Source organism: Scleropages formosus, chromosome 15, assembly GCF_900964775.1.
Source record: "Scleropages formosus chromosome 15, fSclFor1.1, whole genome shotgun sequence".
Lineage (NCBI taxonomy): Eukaryota > Metazoa > Chordata > Actinopteri > Osteoglossiformes > Osteoglossidae > Scleropages > Scleropages formosus.
This window is the reverse complement of record NC_041820.1, coordinates 1,733,411-1,754,145: the sequence shown is the minus strand read 5'-3', so window position 1 is coordinate 1,754,145 and position 20,735 is coordinate 1,733,411. Positions and strand designations below refer to the sequence as shown.

The 20,735-nt window shown below is 54.9% G+C and overlaps 2 protein-coding genes across 2 annotated transcripts in view; one reads left to right on the top strand and one right to left on the bottom strand.

The window, feature by feature from the left end:
• sobpa (sine oculis binding protein homolog (Drosophila) a) overlaps nucleotides 1-4,627 on the bottom strand; it is a 38,346-nt gene extending 33,719 nt beyond the window's left edge. The window contains exon 1 of the mRNA XM_029258656.1: nucleotides 4,344-4,627. Coding sequence (XP_029114489.1) covers nucleotides 4,344-4,439 — 96 coding nt within the window. The 5' untranslated portion in view covers nucleotides 4,440-4,627. The remainder of the gene's footprint in view (nucleotides 1-4,343) is intronic.
• Nucleotides 4,628-9,819: 5,192 nt separating this feature from the next.
• Nucleotides 9,820-20,735, top strand: part of pdss2 (prenyl (decaprenyl) diphosphate synthase, subunit 2) — a 25,759-nt gene continuing 14,843 nt past the window's right edge. Inside the window, exons 1-2 of the mRNA XM_018733677.2 lie at nucleotides 9,820-10,561; nucleotides 16,864-16,998. Coding sequence (XP_018589193.2) covers nucleotides 10,317-10,561; nucleotides 16,864-16,998 — 380 coding nt within the window. The 5' untranslated portion in view covers nucleotides 9,820-10,316. The remainder of the gene's footprint in view (nucleotides 10,562-16,863; nucleotides 16,999-20,735) is intronic.

Here is a 20,735-nt window from a genome sequence, read left to right as displayed (position 1 = left end):
TGGGGGCGTCCCCGGTGCCGAGTCAAAACCCGTAAACAACCAAGAGGCCGAAGCGGTGCTACAAAAGCAGTGTGGGCTCACGCTGCCGCTTATAGAGAAGCCGAAGTTCTACGCACCTTCTCCCGCTAACATGTAGGGAACTCAGAAGAGTTTGGAACACAGTTGTCCTTTTCATTACCCTGCATGAAACAAGCCATCTCTTCAGCAATCCCTTTCTTTCAGTGACCAGGGTGGGGACTGGGCCGAGCGCGGCCAGCGGAAACCCGACGCCATGTGGGCAGAAATCGGAGTAGGTCACAGTATACCACGATAAAATTCCCTAATCCCTGGCCAAGTTTCCCTGAGGGGCCTCCTCCCCACACTTTCCAGGGCCGAGTCTCCATTCCCTCGCCCCCTCTCCCTGCTCCGCTTTCACTCCCCCCACCGCCCAGCCTTGATATTGGAGCCCAGGCCGCTGCTCAGGTTACAGTTTTTACAGCCCGGCCTGCAGAGTGCTGTATACATTCCTTTCTCCCTGCTTTCCCCCCGATTATTTACCACGGCTTATTTTACCATGGTCCAGATGAAAGCAGTTCAGATGAAGGAAACACAGTCAGACTGTTTAGTTTTTCTAGGTATGATCCTTCTGAAGGGCACTTTGTGTTCTTTGCTCTTTTTTAATAAGGAAGAGAGAGAGAGAGAGAGAGCAAGAGGGGAAATAACACACTCGAGTTTTTTTTAGAAAATGTTTCAAACAAACCAGAAGTCACTCATGTCGAGGAGATGGTTCTGCTGCACCGTAGCAACATTGGAACAATGTGGGAACAATGTTGGAGCAATATTGCAATAATGCTGAAACAATGCTGGAAAAATATTGAAAAAATGTTGAAACAATTTTGGGACGATGCTGAAACACTGTCAGAAGAAGGCGGGGTTCCCTGACACGATGACTGCCGACATGAGTGTTTGGAGACCCCCGTAAAAGGGAGGGCGGGGTGTGAAAGGGCAGCATGGGGGCAGTTAAGGAAGGGGGGTGGGGGTTGGCTTCATCCTGAGGGGGTGTATGAAGATGCGATGGACAGCAGGGTTACGGCCCCCGGACATCAGCACTTAAGTCTCCTCCTTTCCGACATCCACTGTAGGAGCCACCGTAACTGTACACTTATGTAGAGCAACGATGTTGCGGCTCATTTTCTTAGCGAAAAGTTTTATACAAAGTAAAATATTTGGTGAGAATTTTTTGCTCAAGCTGCTTTACCCTGGGTGAGGAAGGTCAGAGAAGAAGGTCTGGGGCTGCAGCTCTCGCAGGGTGGTGCAAACCAGTGCTGGGCCATGTCGGGTGGGTGGGGCCACATCGTGTGGGCGGGGTCTGGTTTGGCAAAGTGGGCGGAGCGTGACAGGGTGGGGCGAGTGGGGCGGGGTGGCCTAGAGGAAGGAGGGAGTGCCAGGAATCTACCTCACAGCACATTCACATGAGTGCTCCACTGGCTGGTTACACACACACACACACACAGACACACTCTCCCACACATGGAAAAGATCACACCGTAATGTACAACAGAAGAGTAAAATGTACACCAAACATTTTACTGTGAATCCAGTTTTATCTCCGATTATACAATTCATTTGTGTTCCAGAAATGTTTCTGGGCAAAATCCAAAATACACACATACGTTCGAAGTGATATTTAAAAGTACTATCGGACTATTTCTGTATGGGTCAGTCCAGTCAAACCGGTCAACGCGAGAGTTTGTCGCACGGAGGGAGGGGGCCACGAAAAAAGGAACCCCGGGCACCCTCCCGAACTGGCAGAACCTCGCAACACCGGATTGGTCCACGACCTGCAACTTGCCAGGAGATGCTAAGCGCTTGCGACCAATCAGAGGGTTACACTGCAGGGCCTGACACACCGCTCCGCCCCGCCCCGCCCCGCGCCCACCTCCTGGCTGAGCAAAGGGGATTGGCCACAGCGTGGCATCGACCGCGCCTGGACGCTCGCCTGCCGATTCTCGTTTCTCTTTCCTCGGCGTCAGCGGTGGCATCGTGTCAGCTGCTCGGCAACGGTCGTCATGTGACGGCCTCGAAGTCGCCGGGGGCCACGGGACCCGATTGACATGGCCTTACAAGGGCCAAAAGGCACCTACAGGTAACCATTCTCACGCAATCTGGCACCTGGGAGTCGAACCCACGACTTCTCGGAGTCGGGGGGACGAGCGAACGATTGCGTACGCGTCAAGGCTCCACACACTTTGATGAGCATGCCGGCGGCTACTCGCCACGCAAAGGGCAGGTCTAGGACACCTGAGGTACAACAGTACAGGTGTGGCCCCTGCCGCTGGACCTGTGACACAGCGAGGACAATGTTGAGGACAACGTCGAGTCCTGGAGTCCACGAGCATCAAAGTTTCGATCCATAAGGGAAATCTGAAGAGAGTCAATTCCTGGGGGAGATGACCGGCATGTGGAGGAGGAGCCTCCTGCACACTTCTGGGGTGGAAACGTCACCTCCAGTCCTCGTGCTCCCGAGGCCCGGCGGCGCGAGGACGGACCCGAGCCAGTGGTGCGGATTGACGCGCGCTGCCGGTTCGCGCGCATCCCGGAGCACCGACACAGCGCCGCGCCGAGGAGCACAGACAGAAGAAGGAAAGAAACGTCCGGCGGTTCGGCCGCTTTACTTCGTTTCATTGTCGCTCGGCTTGAGACTGAGGGAGAGGTGGCGCGCGCTCCCGTTCGCACAACGTCGCGCTTGTGTCTCGCGCTGTACTCCACAAACATCTGCTATAAAAGACCCAACTATCTCCCAAACCGCCGAGCGAGTCTGGCCAAAACAAACAAAACAGAGCCACCAGATCCAGAACAGCGAGCCTTTATATCAGGCCAGGATAACATTTCACGTGTTTTCATTAAAATTAGTTAATTCGTAATTGTACACCGCGTGCGTGGAACCAAAACGTCCACTCGGTGGGAACAAAAGAGCGCAACTGACTCCTCCGTCCGTGGGACCAGCCGCAATCTCAACCCGACCGGACATTTTAGTGCTGCGAAAATGTATTTTTTGCGGCAAAAACAATGCATGGCGTGGATTGGTTGTCAAGGCAACCGACAACAACACGCCGGTAAATGGCCATTTCAGGAGACGCGGGTACGACAAATGAGGGGAGAGGGCACGGGGACGGGCACGAGCGGCGCACCAGGGGTCACGCGGAGCCTTAATAAAGCCCTGTGTTCGGACCCTGGTACCCGAGGAGGGGATGCTGCACGCATCGCTCGGCGGCCACGAGGAACGCGCGCTCACCCTGCATCATGTGTCGGTGTCTGGAGTGATCGGGGAGGATCATGGCTGATGGATGAATGAAGGGTGATAATGATGAGAATGATGATGGTGACGATGATGATGCTTCGGGAGCACGGCCTCCGCAGGGACAGGTATGCCCCCCCCCCCCGGTTCACAGCGCGAGGGCAGGTGTTCCCGCTCAGTTCGGCACAATACCGGCGGGCGCACAAACGAGCCGGCGATGTCCCTCGCGGACGCACTCCTTACTGCCGAACCGCCCCCCAGCCTCAGCCCGTCACCCCGCACGGCCGATGTGTACAAACAATGAGCGCCGTTGCAGACAAAGCCGCGCGCGCTCCCCTGGCACGCTCCACTTTCCACTACATTTCCACGCGAACGGAAGACGGACGGCGCGCGCCGAGAGCCCGTGGGACCGCGAGAATGCCCGAATCACGAGTTCAAGGAAAAAAGAGAAGAAAACAAAAAAAAAAAAAAAGAAAAGAAAAAACGCGCTCCCGTGCGGTCAGCGGCGCGCACATCTGGAGCGCGCGCGACCACAGCTGGGCTGAGGGAGGGAGAGGGATCGGGACAGACGGGCGCGAGGCGGCGAGCCCATTTGCAACGGTGCGCGCGCAACGCGGCCGTGGACGTCGACAGATGCCCGCGAAGTGATGGGGAAGCGCGTGGGAGACACGCGGCGGGGGGACGGCCACGGAAACAGCTGTTGGAACCCAAACCATTATTCGGGAGAAAAACAAGAACGGCGGACGGCGGCGCGCGCGGACGCAGAACCCCAGACCCCCGAGTGACACACACACACACACACCGCTTCCTCTGCTCTGGCTCTGGGTGCGACAAAAGGGAAGCGACTTAGTCTTTGCGAGCGGCGGACACGAGCGCGGGGGAAGCGAACGAGGGAGCGAGCGAGCGGCAAATCACGGCGAAACGCGGGGTGAGCGCGCAGGGTCTGAGAAGCCACGCAGACAAAGCGAAGCACGCGCGTGACACGCGGATCGCAGCGACGGTCCCGCGGCCCCGCCGGCGCGCGCCTGGCACTTGACACGCGCCGCGCGGCTGTCTTTCCACGCACCTTCATCTCCTCGTTGATCTCCCTCTTGACCGGATGGGCCGGCTTCCTGCTCCGCTTGTTTTCGGGGGGTCTGCCCTCCTTCTCCATCTCTGCCATGGCGCGTGCCTGCGCTGCGCGCTTCACGGGCGTGGGGCCGCGCGCCGTGCGGGTGCCTGCTCCCTGCTCCAGGTCCGCGCTGCCGAGGAAGGGCTGCGATGCCCTGCGCAGTCAGCCATCTTCTGCCTGCCTCTCTCCAGCGTGTGAGTCTGTGTGTGTGTGTGTGTGTGTGTGTGTGTGTGTGTGAGAGAGAGAGAGAGAGTGTGTGTGTGACAGTGTGTGTGTGTGTGTGTGTGTGTGTTTGAGAGAGGGAGAGAGAGAGAGCTGGTGTGGGGTGGTGTGAGCTCGTTCTGCCGAGCAGCTGAGGGCTGAGAACACCCCAGCCAGGGAGGAGGGGCCTCGCCTGTAACCCAACACACTGAGCCCGTCCCACCAAGGCTATTTCCCCCCATCCTACACAGATACGTTTCCACTGACGCGCCAGGGGCCCATGCGGCGCATCCCGGCGCCCGTCCCCCAAAAGCTCACCTCGGCGTTTCACAAAGGCCCATTTTCCACTGACGCCTCCGCCGCGCCGTTCGCGTTGGCGTGCGCGCTCACACACACGTGCGTGTCGGTGCCCGAAAGTACGTCCGCGGCAAAACCCACTTTGAGCGTCGACTCCTCTATCGATTGATATCGGCCGGATGCGGCGAGGACGCGCAGGATTGGCGATCTTCAGCCTTCCGAGGACCCGGCGGTGCAGCCCCTGCGTGAACGTGCACCATTTCCGAAAGGGAACAAACGAAAACGTGCCGGCCGTCGGTCCGCGTCGAAATCTATAAGCGGAGCCCGTGGGACGCTTGAGCTTTTGCACTTGGTCCACACGCACACGGCGAGAATACAGCGAAGTTCAAAATGCGCTCGCAGTCGACACACAGCACCGACAGGAGGAACGCCGGCCTTGAAGTCGCCCCATCGCCGCACATTTCCTTAAGCGTGATGAGTTTCACATGACATCTGAGGAGACGTGCTCATCTGACCGCACTTGCGGCAGCTCGCCCGCTCCTCTAATGTATGCAGCCATTGCTTTTACCCAGTGGAACCAGTGTGACTATTGGATTACCAGGGTTTCACCTCCAGCAGATGTGTCACGCTACAGTAACAGCGCGCACACACTTTTTTCGGCAAAACACACCGAGACACGTTTATGCGTTTGGCACACACTTTCTTCCAAAGTTTCGCACAGCTCCGAGGAAACGCTCGAAGAGCTGCAGACACAGACGCAGGGCTGCTGACATACAGCTTGTATGTCTCACGCCACCGTGTTGCTGGTTCACATCCCACAAGTAGGTCCTATGGAAGTGACATTCAAATACAATCACAGCAGATGGTGTTGGACTCATTTATAGAGCTGTCAGGAGATCAGGAGAGAAATGAATCTGAACGAGATGAGCTTTGAAGCCCTTTTTGACTGCAAGAGGGATTCAGCAGTTCCGAGAGACAGAGGGAGGCCAAAACTGAGAATCGGTGAGCTTTTGATTTTGGACCCCTAGAGTGTGGGACCACCAAGCGGCCAAAGTTGGAGGAGCTCAGAACTCTTGCTGGGCTCTGAGGAGCGATCAGGTCCTGTAGCTATTGGGGTCCGGATCCTTTAACTGTTTGTAGGCCATGAGTAGTGAATTTGTTACAGGCAGCTGCAGCAGCCAGTGGACAGACCCTCTCTGCCATCATCATCATCATCACCTTCCCCGTCCGTCACTTCCGCTGATGTCTCACTTCCATATCAACTGTCCTGTGTCACCAGTCCCAAAAGCAGCGTGTAGAACCAGAGCCGCCAGTCCCAGAAAGGGCATCGCATCCGGCCTCGACAAACACAGCGTCCGACACACCGAACCCGGGGACGGCGGTCAAACATTGTCCCGCAATAAACAATTACATCGCACTGCAGATCGTCTTACGCACGGTGCCACTAAAGGGTGTTTGCCTTATACAAGCAGGGATGCTGCGTTGCTCGAACCAGATTAGTTTTCAGCCAATTCAATTGGACGGCTTTTACCAGCGCACTGCGTGTACAGAGAAATTCGAACCGTCAACACAAGTTAGGCCTCATGACAAATAACATTAGGAGCCGGAGAAGTGGACTCGGTATGGCGGACAAAGTGCCCGAGTCGCGCAGCGTCCAACGCCCGCGTCCTCAGCCGGCCGAGCCGTCGCAGCCGATTTCGATTTCAAAACAGATTTAGGAAACTTCCTGGGGAGGTTGGTTTTACAAAGGGAATTATAACGATATGCAAAACAGCTGGGGTAAGAGCATCGTCGGGATTGGAATCATCCGCCGCAGGTTGAACAAACACACGATTTCTGAGAAACGCGAACCGAGAAGAGCCTGAGAGAAGAATGCGTGTCGCTGTGATCAGGCCAAGCTGGGGGGCCCCTTCGGTTCCCCGACCTGTTCAATAGGACAGCGTATCTTGCTCAGGTTTTGGCACGTGGCACGAGGGGTAACCCTATCTTAACCCTATCCTCATCCTAACCCTATTCTAGCCCTACAGCAGCTCCTGCCACCCAGGTACCCCCCAGCGTGCAGTTTATTTCAGCGGTCGACCGTATCGAACACGACTCTCTCTGGGGCCAATCGGTTGCACCGCTTGTGCGCAGGGTCACTCTGTTACTCGTGATTGGCAAGTGACAATAAATACTGACGAGCACTGTATTGAGGTCGCGCCCCAGACAGCAGTTCCTCCAGAGCAGCAACCCAACACACCTGCATGACGTCGAGGAGAGAAGTTTAAAGGGGAGCAGCCGCCCAGGATGGTTGCGGAACCTCCCGGAGACACGCCTTTCTTGCGATCGCGCCCCTGTCCCTCGCTCCTCGGTGATGTCGACTTTGACCTTTGCTCTACCCCTCGACGCGAATTTCGGCTCTGTCCCGCGCTCACGCGCCTGACCGCTGCTCTGACCCCGACCGCAACTCGGACCACGGCACCCGTGGCGTCGCTGCTTCGAAACAAAGGGAAAACAGACAGCTAACCTACTCCTGCTTTATGCTCCTCGATGCCCCGACTTCCCAACATCGCAGCGTCCGGCATCCCCGTGTCACACCTGTTCACAAACCACGGTAACTGCAGGTTTACCTCAATAAACTCTGCAAATGGCTCCAAACCCCTCTTGCCTGAGCCATGTGTAACAAATGTGCTGCACAGATCCCTTTGCCTAACCTTCAACATGTGCCGGAGCACAAAACAGTCCTAAAGCACTGTGTGTGTGTGTGTGTGTGTGTGTTTTAATCACCGATGAGCAGCTCCTCGCTCAAATTAACGTACGGGTTTCTGCAGAGGAGGATTAATATGGCGATGCCACCACTGGCCTGGCTCCTCCCAATCAGCACTTTGATTAGATTTGTTAATCACCTTGAAGCCAGAGTGTGTGTGTGTGTGTGTGTGTGTGTGCGCGCGTGCGTGAGAGCGCAGGCTTGTGCCTGCGCTCGGCTACAGCGGCGTCACCATTCTAAATGGTATAATTAGGAACGGATGTGTAAAAGATACACAGTGCATGGGGGCACCCCCCCACCCCCTACTGAGCAGGCAGGGGGGCTGGTGTGAAGTACATATGGAAACACACACACACACACACACACACACACACAAGTGTACAATCAACACTCATTTTCCAGACTATTCTTCATGTTCCCTGGATCCAGCACAGAAGGGCGCTGAGCTTGCCGGAGGATGATGCCCCCAGGAATGTGTGTGTGTGTGTGTGTGTGTGTTTGACCAGTTCCCCGTATTGATTATCATTTCTATTATTGATTTGTTGCTTTCATCCCTAAGTGCCTCGCAGTTTCCCCAGCTGGATATTTAATTTCAAGGAAATGGAGTTCCAGACGCAACACACAGTCACGCAGAGAACCTGTTGACGAGGGGCCTACGGGGGTAGGGTATGGGTTCGGGCCCCGGACGCCTGGCGGACGACCGGCGAACGGCACTAACCTCCCGGTGAACCGAACGTGACCTGAAACGATTAAATCGCTCACCGCCGTCCTTCAACGTTCGTCCGCGTCCGGGTCGCGGTGGTCCGAAGCCTATCCCTGGGGCGCAGGGAACGACGCTAATCAGGATACGGCCTCAACGGGATGCAGGGCCTGGAGGATCAAATCCCAAAGGAAGAAAAGCTTTTCTTTCAATTATTGTCTAAGGAATGAGTGCCGCTGCCTGCGGATTATGGCGACGCTCTGCTCATTGTACTGAAAGGAAAAAAGCGTCACAAAGAGAAGTGTCTCGTAAGACGGAGCGCAGCGCCGGGGACTGAAACACATACGTGTGCGCAGTAACCGATACCCGTGTTTCTGAAAGGCTCCGTCTCCAGAGGCGAACCTCACTGTCAGCCACGGAGACGTCAAACACAACGTGCAGTCGGGCAAAACTCGTGTTAATCGTGGGAGACAAAGCAGCTGCTGTTCGGATCGGCCGTGCCGCGGGCAGGGGGGGGGGGTCGCGTCCCCTCGCTCCGATGAAGAGGGACCGGACGGCCTACCCAGGGCTTGCGGTGTGGAGGACCCGTGATGCTGGACATAAATCATCCCGTCGGCATGATGACAACGGAGCCTCTCAGTGTGTCCAGAACAAATACGAGTGTGAGTGTGGGAATTCGCACTGCTGTGGAGTGTGTGGGGGGGGGGGCTGTTCTGTGTGGTACTGGTCAAAGCAAGGACATGGGTCTCAGCAGAGAAACACACACGATGCACACACCCCCACCGTGCATCCTGGACAGGAGATGGTCACGGGTTCGACTGGACGCCCCCCGATGGTCACCAGTACGTGTAGAACCTGCAGGGGTTCGAATCCCACCAAGGCACTAACCTGAACTGGTACAGGTAAACTTACCCTGCTGTGTAATTGAGTGAATCAGCGGAAGAAAGGTAACAGTGCAAGTTGGCTTTGAGGAAAAGCAGCAGTTAAATGAATAAATGAAAAAAAAAATGACCGGGGGGGTTGGACTGAAGTCATGTTCATAAAGCTCTGCTGCCCTTTTTTCCTTCTAACATTTATTTTAGGCAGCAGTGACTAACCCTCCTCCTGGAGACCGACAGCGCACACACACACACTCAGTGTTTTATTGTTTTTCCCTTCAGCGAGGAATCAGTCACACTTAATTTCCTAGAACGACAACGGAACAACTGCGAATTCAAATATCAAAAAAGCAAATAATAAACACGCGGCTTAGATGGAAACAACTGAATTGTAATAGGAGCATTTTCACGGAGCGTCTGAATTTCTTTTCATGGGAAGTTACATCCCTGTAATATTCTCGAGACACTCACACTTTACGGTTTATAAACGTTAGAAGAAAAACACGAATCAGTCTATTCGACTCTCCCACGCGGAACATCGGCATTTACAGAGTTAACCGAAGTCGTCTTTACGACGGTGCCGGTTTCCAGTTCGTCAAAGATGGCGGATCACATGAGGAGTGTATGCGGTTCTTTGCGACATGCCGACTTCCAGTTTGCCAAAGATGGCGGCGTCCGTGGAAACGCTGTGAAATCCGACCGGCGGCGTTCGGGGTGTTGCGAGACAATGCAGTAACAGCACATGACATTACTCGGCAGTGTAAGATAACGCACTAGGTTATATTTTTCACTTTCGGGTTCGGGCAGCTCGACTGGAAATATCTGAAGAATTGAACTGAACGCACTGAGTGAGTGAGTTGGGAAACTGGACGGCGCGGATTCGAAAACTCTCTGGCGACTACAATGTCAATGATCAACATCATCATGGCATGACATGATCATGTGTAACTGCTCCATTTCCGGTTTTCTCCTGTTTAAACTCACACGAGCTGTAAGTAGACGAGGTCAATGAGAGACAGGGGCGGCGTTTGTCGTCGCTGCTGCTGCTGCTGGACTATCCTTTTATCCTCGTTCGCTGACTGAGCTCCGGGCCGCCGGCCACAATCATGGCCCTGCTGCTCTTTCGGGTCGCCCTGCCCCCCCTCGGGCGCGTCGCGCGCAGGACGCTGAGCCTCTTCTCGCACCCGAGTCCCTCCGACTGGAGCAAGGTGGTGTCGGACGCCGAGAAGATCGTGGGATACCCCACGTCCTTCATGAGCCTGCGCTGCCTGCTGAGCGACGAGCTCAGCCACGTGGCCATGCACGTGCGCCGCCTGGCGGGAACCAACCACCCCCTGCTGAACACGGCCAGGTAGGTAGGAATAGATGGCCGCGGTCCGGGGCCGGTCGGCCTCGCTCTCGGCCCTCTCGTGCGATCCAGGGGTCGCGTCCCAGATCGTGGCAGTAAAGGTCACCGGCGGTGAAAGAGGCTCCGGTTTCTGGCAAGAAGATGGGCTTCCAATGCAAACTAGTGCCCCAGGCTACTAAGACTAAGTGTAAAGGTGCGTTCGTGCGTGCGTGCTTGCGTGCGGTGTTCCAGCAGGAGTCTCTCAGAAGGTCCCTCGTCTGGTTTGAGCCTCCACTGCGCAGCGGTCGTGGTCGCGCCTGGCGTTCGCGCGTCCCGCGGCAGCCGGCGCGGCGGATCACCCGCTCGAGCAGCCGTGGAGCTGTTCTTCGGTGTGAATCGAAAACAGAAACGTTGTGCCTCCTGGAGTCGGCGTCAACATTTATTGCTTTGTGACGTTTCTTCCGATGCTTTTCTCCAAAGTGACGTGCAGCTCAGAGTACACACACACACACACACACACACACACACATTGTCTGAAGCCGCTTGTCCTAAGCGGGGGTCGCGGCGAGCCGGAGCCTAATCCGGCAACACAGGGCGCAAGGCCGGAGGGGGAGGGGACACGCCAGGGACGGGACGCCGGTCTGCCGCAAGGCACCCCAGGCGGGACTCGAACCCCAGACCCACCGGAGAGCAGGACCCGGCCAAACCCGCTGCGCCACCGCGCCCCCCTTCGGCTCAGACTATAATAAAAGTGCATTTCACACCAGACAGAGGTTCCATAATCACACGGTTTATGTAACGCAGCGTAATTGTAATCATTAATCGCTCCGACTGTCAGCGCGTGTGCTGTAGTGCTTAGAGCCGCCAACTCTGGATCACAGAGGATGCAGGTTTGAATCCTGCCTTCTGCTATAGCACCTCTGAGCAGGGTACCTGTGCTAAAATTTCTCAAGTGAAGATGATCCAGCTGTGTAAATGGGTAAATTGTTGTAGGTAAGTTAACACTTTAAAGTAGCTGCGGGTTCTATGCTCATCTCACAACATACTGTACACAACTCCTGGTCCAGACCATGGTGATACCCCACTTGTACTACTGCAGCTCTCTCCTGTCTCATCTCTCAGGGTCTACCGTCAGACCACTCCAGTTGATACAGAATACCGCGGTACGAGTTGTTTGACCTGCCGAAGCGTTTCCATGTATCCCCCCCTCCTCGTCTCTCTGGGTACGATCTACAAAACCACCAGCGTACCTTCTCCCTAATTTCTACAAGACCTGATCCCTCGCAGTCAGGAGATCAGGAGAGAAGTGGCTTTTAAGGAGATGGGTTGGAGACCTTCCTTGAATTCTGGAAGAGATTCAGCAGCTCTGAAGGACCCAGGGAGCTCTCGGGGACAAAACGGATAACCGACAGACCTTCGCGTTCGGACCCTTGCTGGTGGGACAACAAAGCAACTCGAGGTGGTGGAGCTCCGTGCTCTAAGTGGGCAGTAGGGATGGTCAACGGCTAGAGCAGAAACTTTGACAGTTCAGATACATGTGTGGCTGTTGCGTGAGAACATCGCAGGTGGTGCAGCTCTGGAGAAAATGAACACGGCAGTGAAAGGTTGCAAGTTGTAAGTCCCGTAATGAGCTCAGCCACAGAAAAAAATGCGAAAAGTGCGAGTGAGTCGATCAATAACCGCTTGTCCAGTGCGGTGTAGCAGTGGTCCGGCGTTTATTTCAGAAACGTACGATGTGAGGCAGGGTACACCCTGGACGGGCCGCCACTCCATCTCGCACACGCACAAAGGTCAACTGAGAGTCACCAGTTGACCTGAAGCATGTCTTTGGTCTGTGGGAGGCAACCAGAGCACATTTGCCAGCTTTACTTCAGCTTTCTCTGGGAGAAACTTTGCTGGCGGGCTGGCAAGTTCTGCATGTCCTCCACCTCCCTGTGGAGGGACGGAGCGGAGACAGGGCAGGAGGGAGGGCAAGAGTGGCAACTCGATCTCGCTGGGCAGGGAGTTTGCTGGAAACCATAGCCCAAGGGTGTAATAACCTATACAGCCGAATGTGATATGAAGATCCATTTTGGTGTTGTAGCACCGGCGAAGTGGACCTGTGACAGTCTGGTTCCCTGCTGTCGGACCGGGTCGGCAGGCTCGTATTTCCTCCTGTGTCTCCGCCCCAAGACGCGTAGCAGACAAAAATACCCCAGTGGCAGACAGACGGCCCCGGCGCTTTCCCTCCTGCTTCATTCTTAAAAAGCGTGGTTCGGCGTGGCGTGGCGTGGCACGGCGTTGCGCTGGCGTGTGCCGGGCCAGGAAGAGGTTCCAGAACGCTCCGGAGACGTTCACAAAGACCGCCGGCGGGAAAAGGGATTAGGTCACTGGGGCTGCGGTGTTGTGGCTCCCGGTTCGAGTGCCAGGAGAACACCTGCTGTTGAATCTTTGAAGACGGAACGTGTGCTGCTCGTGTAGAAGCGCGAGCTGAGGAAATGGGTCGAGAGCGAGGACTGTATGAGAGTCACTGTGAACGTTTACTCACAGAGTCACTGAGAGTCACTGTGTCCATTTAAAGCTTTAGCAGTAGTAGTAATATATGCTGAAGTACCAAAATGTGTCGTCCTGGGATCTGCCACCTGTTCAGTCACTAGTCTAGTTAAACCAGTGGACTGTCTGCCACCTTCTGGTCTTTTCTCTGCAGTCTTTGCCCAGAAACAGGCATCCGGAGCTTGTGTAGGGACAGCATGCCTCCTGCGCCCAAACCTCGGACCTCTGGCACCTTCTCCTGGACCGGAGTCCCTTTCCCAGGCTTTTCCCAGGCTTCTAGCTCCCTTCCCACTGATCCTCCAGCACCGGTTCACTCTCACTGTATCGAGTGTTGGCAGGAAGGTGTTGGAAAAATCCGGTGGGTCTCTAAGGCCCTCTAGGGCACAGGACAGCTCCTTGTGAATGGAAGGGTGTGCCTATATCCATGCTGTTAAGCTGTCTGCTCCAAGTAACAGTCACAGAAATACTTTCTCAATTAGAAGTAAAATTATATTGATGCTCCGGCCCATTTAAAATAAATGGAAGTAAAATCAATTTTCCTCCTGAAATTCTTGCTGCGTGCTGTGATTAGGTTTCATCGGCCAAACGGGGCAAGCCAGTTTCCACGTTTATCTGCAAAAGTGTCTGTTGCACCGGGCTCTCCTCGACACACACTCGCGCTAACGTGGACATACCTGCCAATGGCTGGGCTCAGCTACCTCTCCGACTATGAATGTTGTTACCGGTTGGAGGCGAGGAGTTTGGCTTGGAATTGGTGCCCTGTGTAGACGCTCTCTGTCGTGTCTCGCTGTTACTTGTCATTCCGGATGATTCTGGTGTCAAATGGAGCTGTGTGTCAGCCATGGTTGATCACGTTTTTGCCAGCGCTGCTGCAGCAGGAATCGGGGCATCGACGGTTGAGAAACGTACCCTTCGGTTTTGTCGGTGTTCGGCCCACAGCGCTGTGATGCTGTTAGTAGAGAAATGGCTTTCTCCGGGTTCGAGGTGGTGCTGCAGAGACACTCATCACATTCCATGTGGACTTCGCAGAGAGGTGGATCTTGGTTTGGGGGTGTGGCCAGCGCTTGCTCCTCACCTTGCTATTCCACAATATGTGTATGAGGGTTCCTGCAGCCACACTCTCTGTAACTACACTGTTAGTCCCATGGAATACACAGCCAGAACCAGTCAGAGGTTTTGCTCACTCACCACTCCAGTGGCAACTGGCAGGTGATATCACTGATGGCTCTGTGAGAGGAAACGACTGCCTAGCGCTCAGCGGGACAGTTATCAGGCTCCAAGCTGTGTGTATAGCTTACAACTCTTCATATATGGCATTTTGTTCCTCTCGCTGTGCTGGGTGTGTGTGACGGTCCTTCTGTCGCGTTAAACAGTTCAGCGCTGTGACGGCTCTGTTCCTGTGCACACACCGCGTGTTTTATTCACGAGGACCGGGGCCATTCTGTCCTCTGTGTTTGTTGCCCCTCGGCGTGTGTGTTCGTCACGCCGGTTGGCCGCCCACCAATCTCACGCTCCCTCGCACCGATGCGTTCGCGCTTGGCTGATTGTGCAGCTCCGGGTGTGTCGGCACCCCTCCCCGGATCCCGGATTGACCCAAACTGGTGCCGGTCTCCGTCGAAACCCGGGATGAACCCCCAAGGCAGCGAATGGGTTTTGTGGAACGCGATCATTCCGAACGTGCTGTTTGATCCTCTGATCGCTCTGTCTTCCCCTCTTCCACCCCTTTGGCGCTTCCCCCATCGCCCAACCCCCCCGTGCCAAGTGGTTGATATGATTGATGGAGATCCTGTAGTGCGGAAACTGCCATAAATATTAATCAGTGGTGGTGACGCGACCCGGTCTCGTCTCTGGGTTTCGGGATTTGGCTGGAACGCGTTGGCTGTGGGTCCAACCGGGTCTGGCTGTGTCCAGGGGAGTTCTGGGTCTCCCATTTGTCTCTGCCAATCGCCTTGACCTGCATGCGTCTCCCTCCTCCTGCAGCGGCAATTAGAGGCCAGTCTGCCGGTGCACGCTTGGGGAGAGGGGGGGCATTCTTTCTTCAATGACGGGAACGAAATGAAGGGTTTCGCCCCTGGAGAGACAGTAAGGCTAACACACCATCTCATTAACAGAGCTCTGTGCATCTGATTTACATGCAATTATTGGGCATTGTGGGAAGTTTGACTGTGCGCTCCGATTGGCCCGTTACGGCTACACGTTCCTCTCCCTGGTACGAGGTGAAAATTCAGGTGAAATTTAGCCGGGGTTTGGAGGGAGAAATAAGAGAACTGACCGGTATGGTCTCCTGAGATGAGGATGCGGACACCTTGGAGCCCAGCTGAGTGTGAGAGAGGGGGCAGGTGGTGGGTTCAGGTGTGTAGGGGGGGCACGTTCTCGAGAAGAGACTCCTGATGGAAACTCCATCTCTCTCGGTTGTGCGTTTCAGGCTCCGTTTCTGTTTCTAACCGGACGGATGGGTTGTCAGTTGCACTTGTTTTACTTTCACGGTGGAAAGACGGACTCGTGTCGGACGGGACGTCATCTCCAGGGGTGGTGTCCGCCATTCTGTCATCACCCGTTGGTGCTGTTTGCAGCTGTCCTCCTACAGAGGCCTGGAACAGAGTGGCAGCGGTGGAGTGAAACCAGCATCAAGAAGCTTTTTGGTTTTCAACGTGTGGTTATGGACGATCTCCTGGAAGAGTGGAGCAAGGCTGTTAGATGGCAAGACCAGAGGATCTTCCATGGGATTCATATCCCTCAGCTCTTGGTCAGGTCTCCACCCTCCCTACATGTTACATAATGGCAGAGCACAGGCTGTGTGTGTGTGTGTGTGTGTGTGTGTGTGTGTGTGTGTGTGTGTGTGTGTGAGAGACTCATGTGACACACAGCCATGTATAATCTGACATTCCCACAGCGTTCACCTACAGAAAAGCTCCCCGGTGCCACGTATCCCCCCCGTCCACAGTGTTGTTGTCAACAGCTCTTTCGGAGATGAACGTGCCGACTTGTCGATCCCCAACAGACTTGGCCCCGCGAACCCGAGTGTCACCCTCCCGAATAGGGCCTGTTTTCCGCCTCCCGCCGCTTTTAGGCACGCTGCTCCTTTCATGTGAGCAGCAGCTGGCCCAGTGTGGCCCCCTCTGCGCCAGGGGAGGTTGGCCCTGGAGGGAGGAATTTCCGGAAAAATAAAAATAAAAACCCCAGCAGAGATGGTGCGAGAGGTGCTGCTCTCCAGCGATCGGGGCCTCATTCAGTGCTTCCATGGAGGGTCCTCAAGCACCGCGGCTGGAGGCCATCGCCTCGTACCCTTTCTTGTGTAAATGCAGGAGACGCTCGTCACCTTTCCTCAAAGCCGCTCACGTGGGGGTCCGCGTGGCTGCCGACACGGCATCCCATCCGAGGTTTTTAGCCAGGAGCTTCTGGTTCGAGAGCAGCCCTTTAACGGCCTCTCCACATGGCTGCTTTTATGTCCCGTGACACCGTAAACTCGTTAGTAATTCATTTCAAACTGGAAAATGTTTATTGGGCCGTAAATGATGAGTTCGTCTCAGAGATTTATGCTTTTAAAGTGCTGCCAGATGTTTGAGCAGGAAAAAAGTGAAAAGAGTGGCAGTTTCGCGAAGGCGCCCAGTGACCGTGGAGTGCTGCTTGTTGGCTGTTCATCATAATTATGAAATGAGCCTCTCGATAGAAATTCAATGAAATTTCTGCCCGATTAGGGGAGAATCCAGTTGATTCTTGTCAAACTTTCTGTGGAGTGCTGGCCGACGGTTGACCGCTGACCGGCTGACGACTCTCTTGCCTCCCTTGCTCAGGGGCTTCGTGCAGGACAGCCGGAACAACCTGCAGACGCGAGGCCTGGTGGTCCTGCTCATGTCCAAGGCGGCTGGGCCCAGTGGCGCCTCCACATGTTTCCCGCAGCAGGACATGGTCAGTGGAATCTACCCGAGGTGAGTTACACCCCTGCTGAGCTGCTGGCACATTTGTGTCCCCAACTCTACAATGTGTGTAACTCCACACGCCGCTGCTGTTTAGGGGACTGTGTGTGGGTTCAGACGTACCGCTGTACCCCCGGCCGGACCCTCGCTTGTGCTCTTCAGCTGTTAGTTACCCTGTTTCCTGAAGTTCATGTTCCTCTGACTACTGTACTGTGTGCGCTGCCTGTGCCACGTCTGCTTCCGGGACTCACTCGTGGGCGCTGACCTCTGTCCGGCCACTCCGACCTTTGACTGACCTCTATCTGACCGCTGTCTGACCTTTGTCCAGTCCCAGTTTGGCCTACACTTTAGCAACGGTCAACGTCTCGGTCGCACAGTCAGCCAGCGGCTCTCAGCCTGTTCGAAACATACTCCCACTTTGAACGCACAAAGTGAGTTTCAGCTGGAAACGAAATTGGAACTTTCCGAATCTTTTCCGCCACACTGCACTTTCTCCCTGAGCAGTGCATTATGGGAATGTTGAGAATATACATGTCACAGCCCACCGTGGACTCTAATTCCAACTGATACCCGACTGTAACCAATTGTTGACACTGTTGCCAAGGATACAGGTGAAGAGACAAGGTGAGGGAAGAGGTTTTTTTTTCCTTTTTCCCTCTCCCCGTTCCCGATGTTTCGTCGTGGCTGAAATAATCTAATCGCCTCTTGGACGTCACTGTAGGGGATAAAGGTCACACAACCTTGGAAAAGGTCTGATACCACGTTTGAGCGGTCTGAAGAGAAGTGATAATCGCCGTTTGACTGACGGCAGCCGGCACTGCGGGAGAAGAGTGACAGTGCGGGGAGGATCCGAACCCAGTGCACTCGACGCACTCCGTGTTATCTTCCTGTAACGATAAACCTGCAGGCCCCCTCCGGCCCCCAGTGTGCTTGGGCCTTAATGAGGCGCTTAGAGGTGATTGATGGCTGAGATCCCACGTCCCACCTCTGTTTTTACACCACTGCAGTGGTACGGCCGCATACGACCCAGGGGCCCACGAGTGCACTCGTAACGGCACCTCACTCGGGAGGGTAGAGCAGACTGGTTCTCCAAAGACCCGGGTTCGAATCCCACCACCTCCTGTCCTGCCCTCAATCAAGGTACCTACCATGAAATTATACAGTAAAACAGTTGTATAAATGGCTCAGTCACTGTGAGTAGATTGAGTCACTTAGTGACAAAAGTTTTGCATGAAAAGTTAACGTAATGTTAATACTACGTTAAAAAGAACCAAAGTACTGCTCTTAAAGTCACCTTAGTGTGTTGTGCTCTCATGACTCCAGTAGTCGTATCACTTATCAGCTCCTTTTATTGATGGACGTTTTACATTTGAACCATATTTGCAATTTAGTATTTCTGATAAAACTGCTTAGTTTTATGAGAGAAGCTTATCAACCGTCATCCGTCTCACCGAACCGCCCTTGGACCGCTGTGTCACTTGTTGGCTGGAGCGTAGTAGCCCTCAGTGCTTCTGGAAGTGAGAGCAGCCTCTGGTCACGGTAGGAAAGCCCTTGGTGGACACCAGTGGGGTGCAGCCTGCCCTCCTCCCAAAAACGCGGCCCTTTTGAGCAGGAGGGAAAACGAGAAGGCAGGACGTATCCGCAGACGACCGCTGTGATGCGCAGGTCATTGCTGCTCCCTGCCAAGGAGTTACCAGAAGCTTCTGTTTAGCTTGGCGGCCCACAGCCCCGGGTCTTCAATGGCTCCTTTCTTGCCGGGGACTGGCGTACGGCCCCTCGCTTCGACCGGCGGTGTCAGGCTGCGTGGCCCCGCCCCCTGTGAGCCACACCCTCTGCCAGGAAGTGACCGCACTCTTCCAGTCCACGGACATGTTTGCAAATGGTGTTGCACCTTGTGTGTGTACGCGGGTGTGAGGGAGGGGCGCCCCGTCACATGTACGTGGAACAAGCAGTTCAGATTCTCCAGATGGACAGACGAGCAGCTCTGCCCTCAGTGTCATGTGTAAAACATGATGCCGGTGCTACGTTTACACTTATTTGTTTAGTCTCCTTGCAAACAATTTACCCGTTTGTGCAACTGGTGCATTTTTACAGTGTTAAGCACGATATGTTTCTTGTTCAAGGGCACTACTGCAGGAAGTGGGATTGAAACCTCATCCAAAGGCGGTGCTTCTTTACCATTGCGTCACCTGCTGGCCCTAAAGTGATAATGCTGTGTGCTCCGTCTCACTGTGAGGCAGAGTATTGTGGAGGGTGCTGCAAAAATATACATTGGCTGCAGCTGAATTTACTCTGTTTTTCTCTGGATATGTTGCTGCTGCTGTGCTGAGGATGTGATGTTATTCCAGGTCACGCCAGCAGGGGGCGCAGCTCCCTCCCCTGGGGACAGGTGAATCTGCCTGTTGTGCTTCCTTGCGGTGGGACCTGACTGTGGTTCAGTGTCTCACCTCTGAGCTGAGCCGAGCGGTCCAGGGCCCGGGAAGGTCAGAATTCACTGGTCGCGGCTGTCACTCACTCTCGCACCCTGTCGGGGGATGGATCGTTTGGCAGACGGTCTGTGAGCCAATGACAGACACCTGGTCTGGAGGCTGACAGTGAACAGGTGATGTGGACACCTGTACCTGTTCCGTCTGTGAGCCACGGGAAGCCCATGGGGGCATGTGACCAGAACGCGTAACTGGAACGTATTAGACATGGTTCGAATGCACACTGACCCATGTGTGGCATAGCCAAGGGGGCGCAGCCTGACATCAAGGACCACGAAGGAGCTGTTGAGTGGGGATGTCAATGGCCCATTAGCGACCAGGCATTTTGTGTGTGCTCTTTCAACAACAGTGGTGTCAGAAGTGGGATTTGTCCTCATGCACGCGCATACATGCACTTCACGTGTCTGCGGCGCCCTACCCCCAACTTTCCTAACAGGCTCTGAGTAACCTGCCATCACCTCATTCCCGCTCCCCTCTTCCCCCAGCTCATTAGTTGCCATGCTGGTGGGGTAGATTGATGTCACCAGGGGGACGCCCCAGTCCCCACCTCCCTCCGCCAGGCAGGACGTGTGTGAAGCCGTCCTTCTCGGGTGTTCTGCCAGTGTGCTCTGTGCCTGCGAGGTTCGGAGCTGCAGTCCTTCCAACACGAGTCGCCTCCTCCCGTATTGCGCCACCTGCTGTCCCTGAACGCCGTGACGAGGGTGGCGGCTGACGGGCGCGACTGGGCGCAGGACGCTTTTCTCCTGCTAAGCTCTCAGCTCGAACCCACAGCCCACAGTGAGTGCCCATCGATGATGCAGAGCTTCAGTTGCTCAGCGGCGCTGTAGTAACTTGTAATTACCGCGGTTATTTATAAACAACCGCAGAGCTCAGCATTTGTTAAATTAGTTCGCACAGCAGCCGTCTGTTCAGCAGCCAGAAACAGCAGACGCAAATTTATCACATTTACATTCATTTATCTGTCTGACACCTTTGTCCAAGGCAGCGTTGGGTCCGCTGTACTATGGTACTGCCAGTAATTTACCTGTTTATACAGCGGAGTCATTTTTACCGAATCACTTTAAGGTAAGTACCTTGCTCAGGGGTAGTAGAGCAGGAGTGGGACTGGAACTTGGAGCCTTTGATTATGAGGTGGAGGCACTAAGTGCTGCGCCCCCTGCTGCCCTCTTAACTTCTTCACCGTGTGGCTGACGAAAGTGACGCCTGATTTTACCCAGTTGAGCTGTGACAAGCTGCAGCAAAGTTCCAATCTCAACTGTTGTG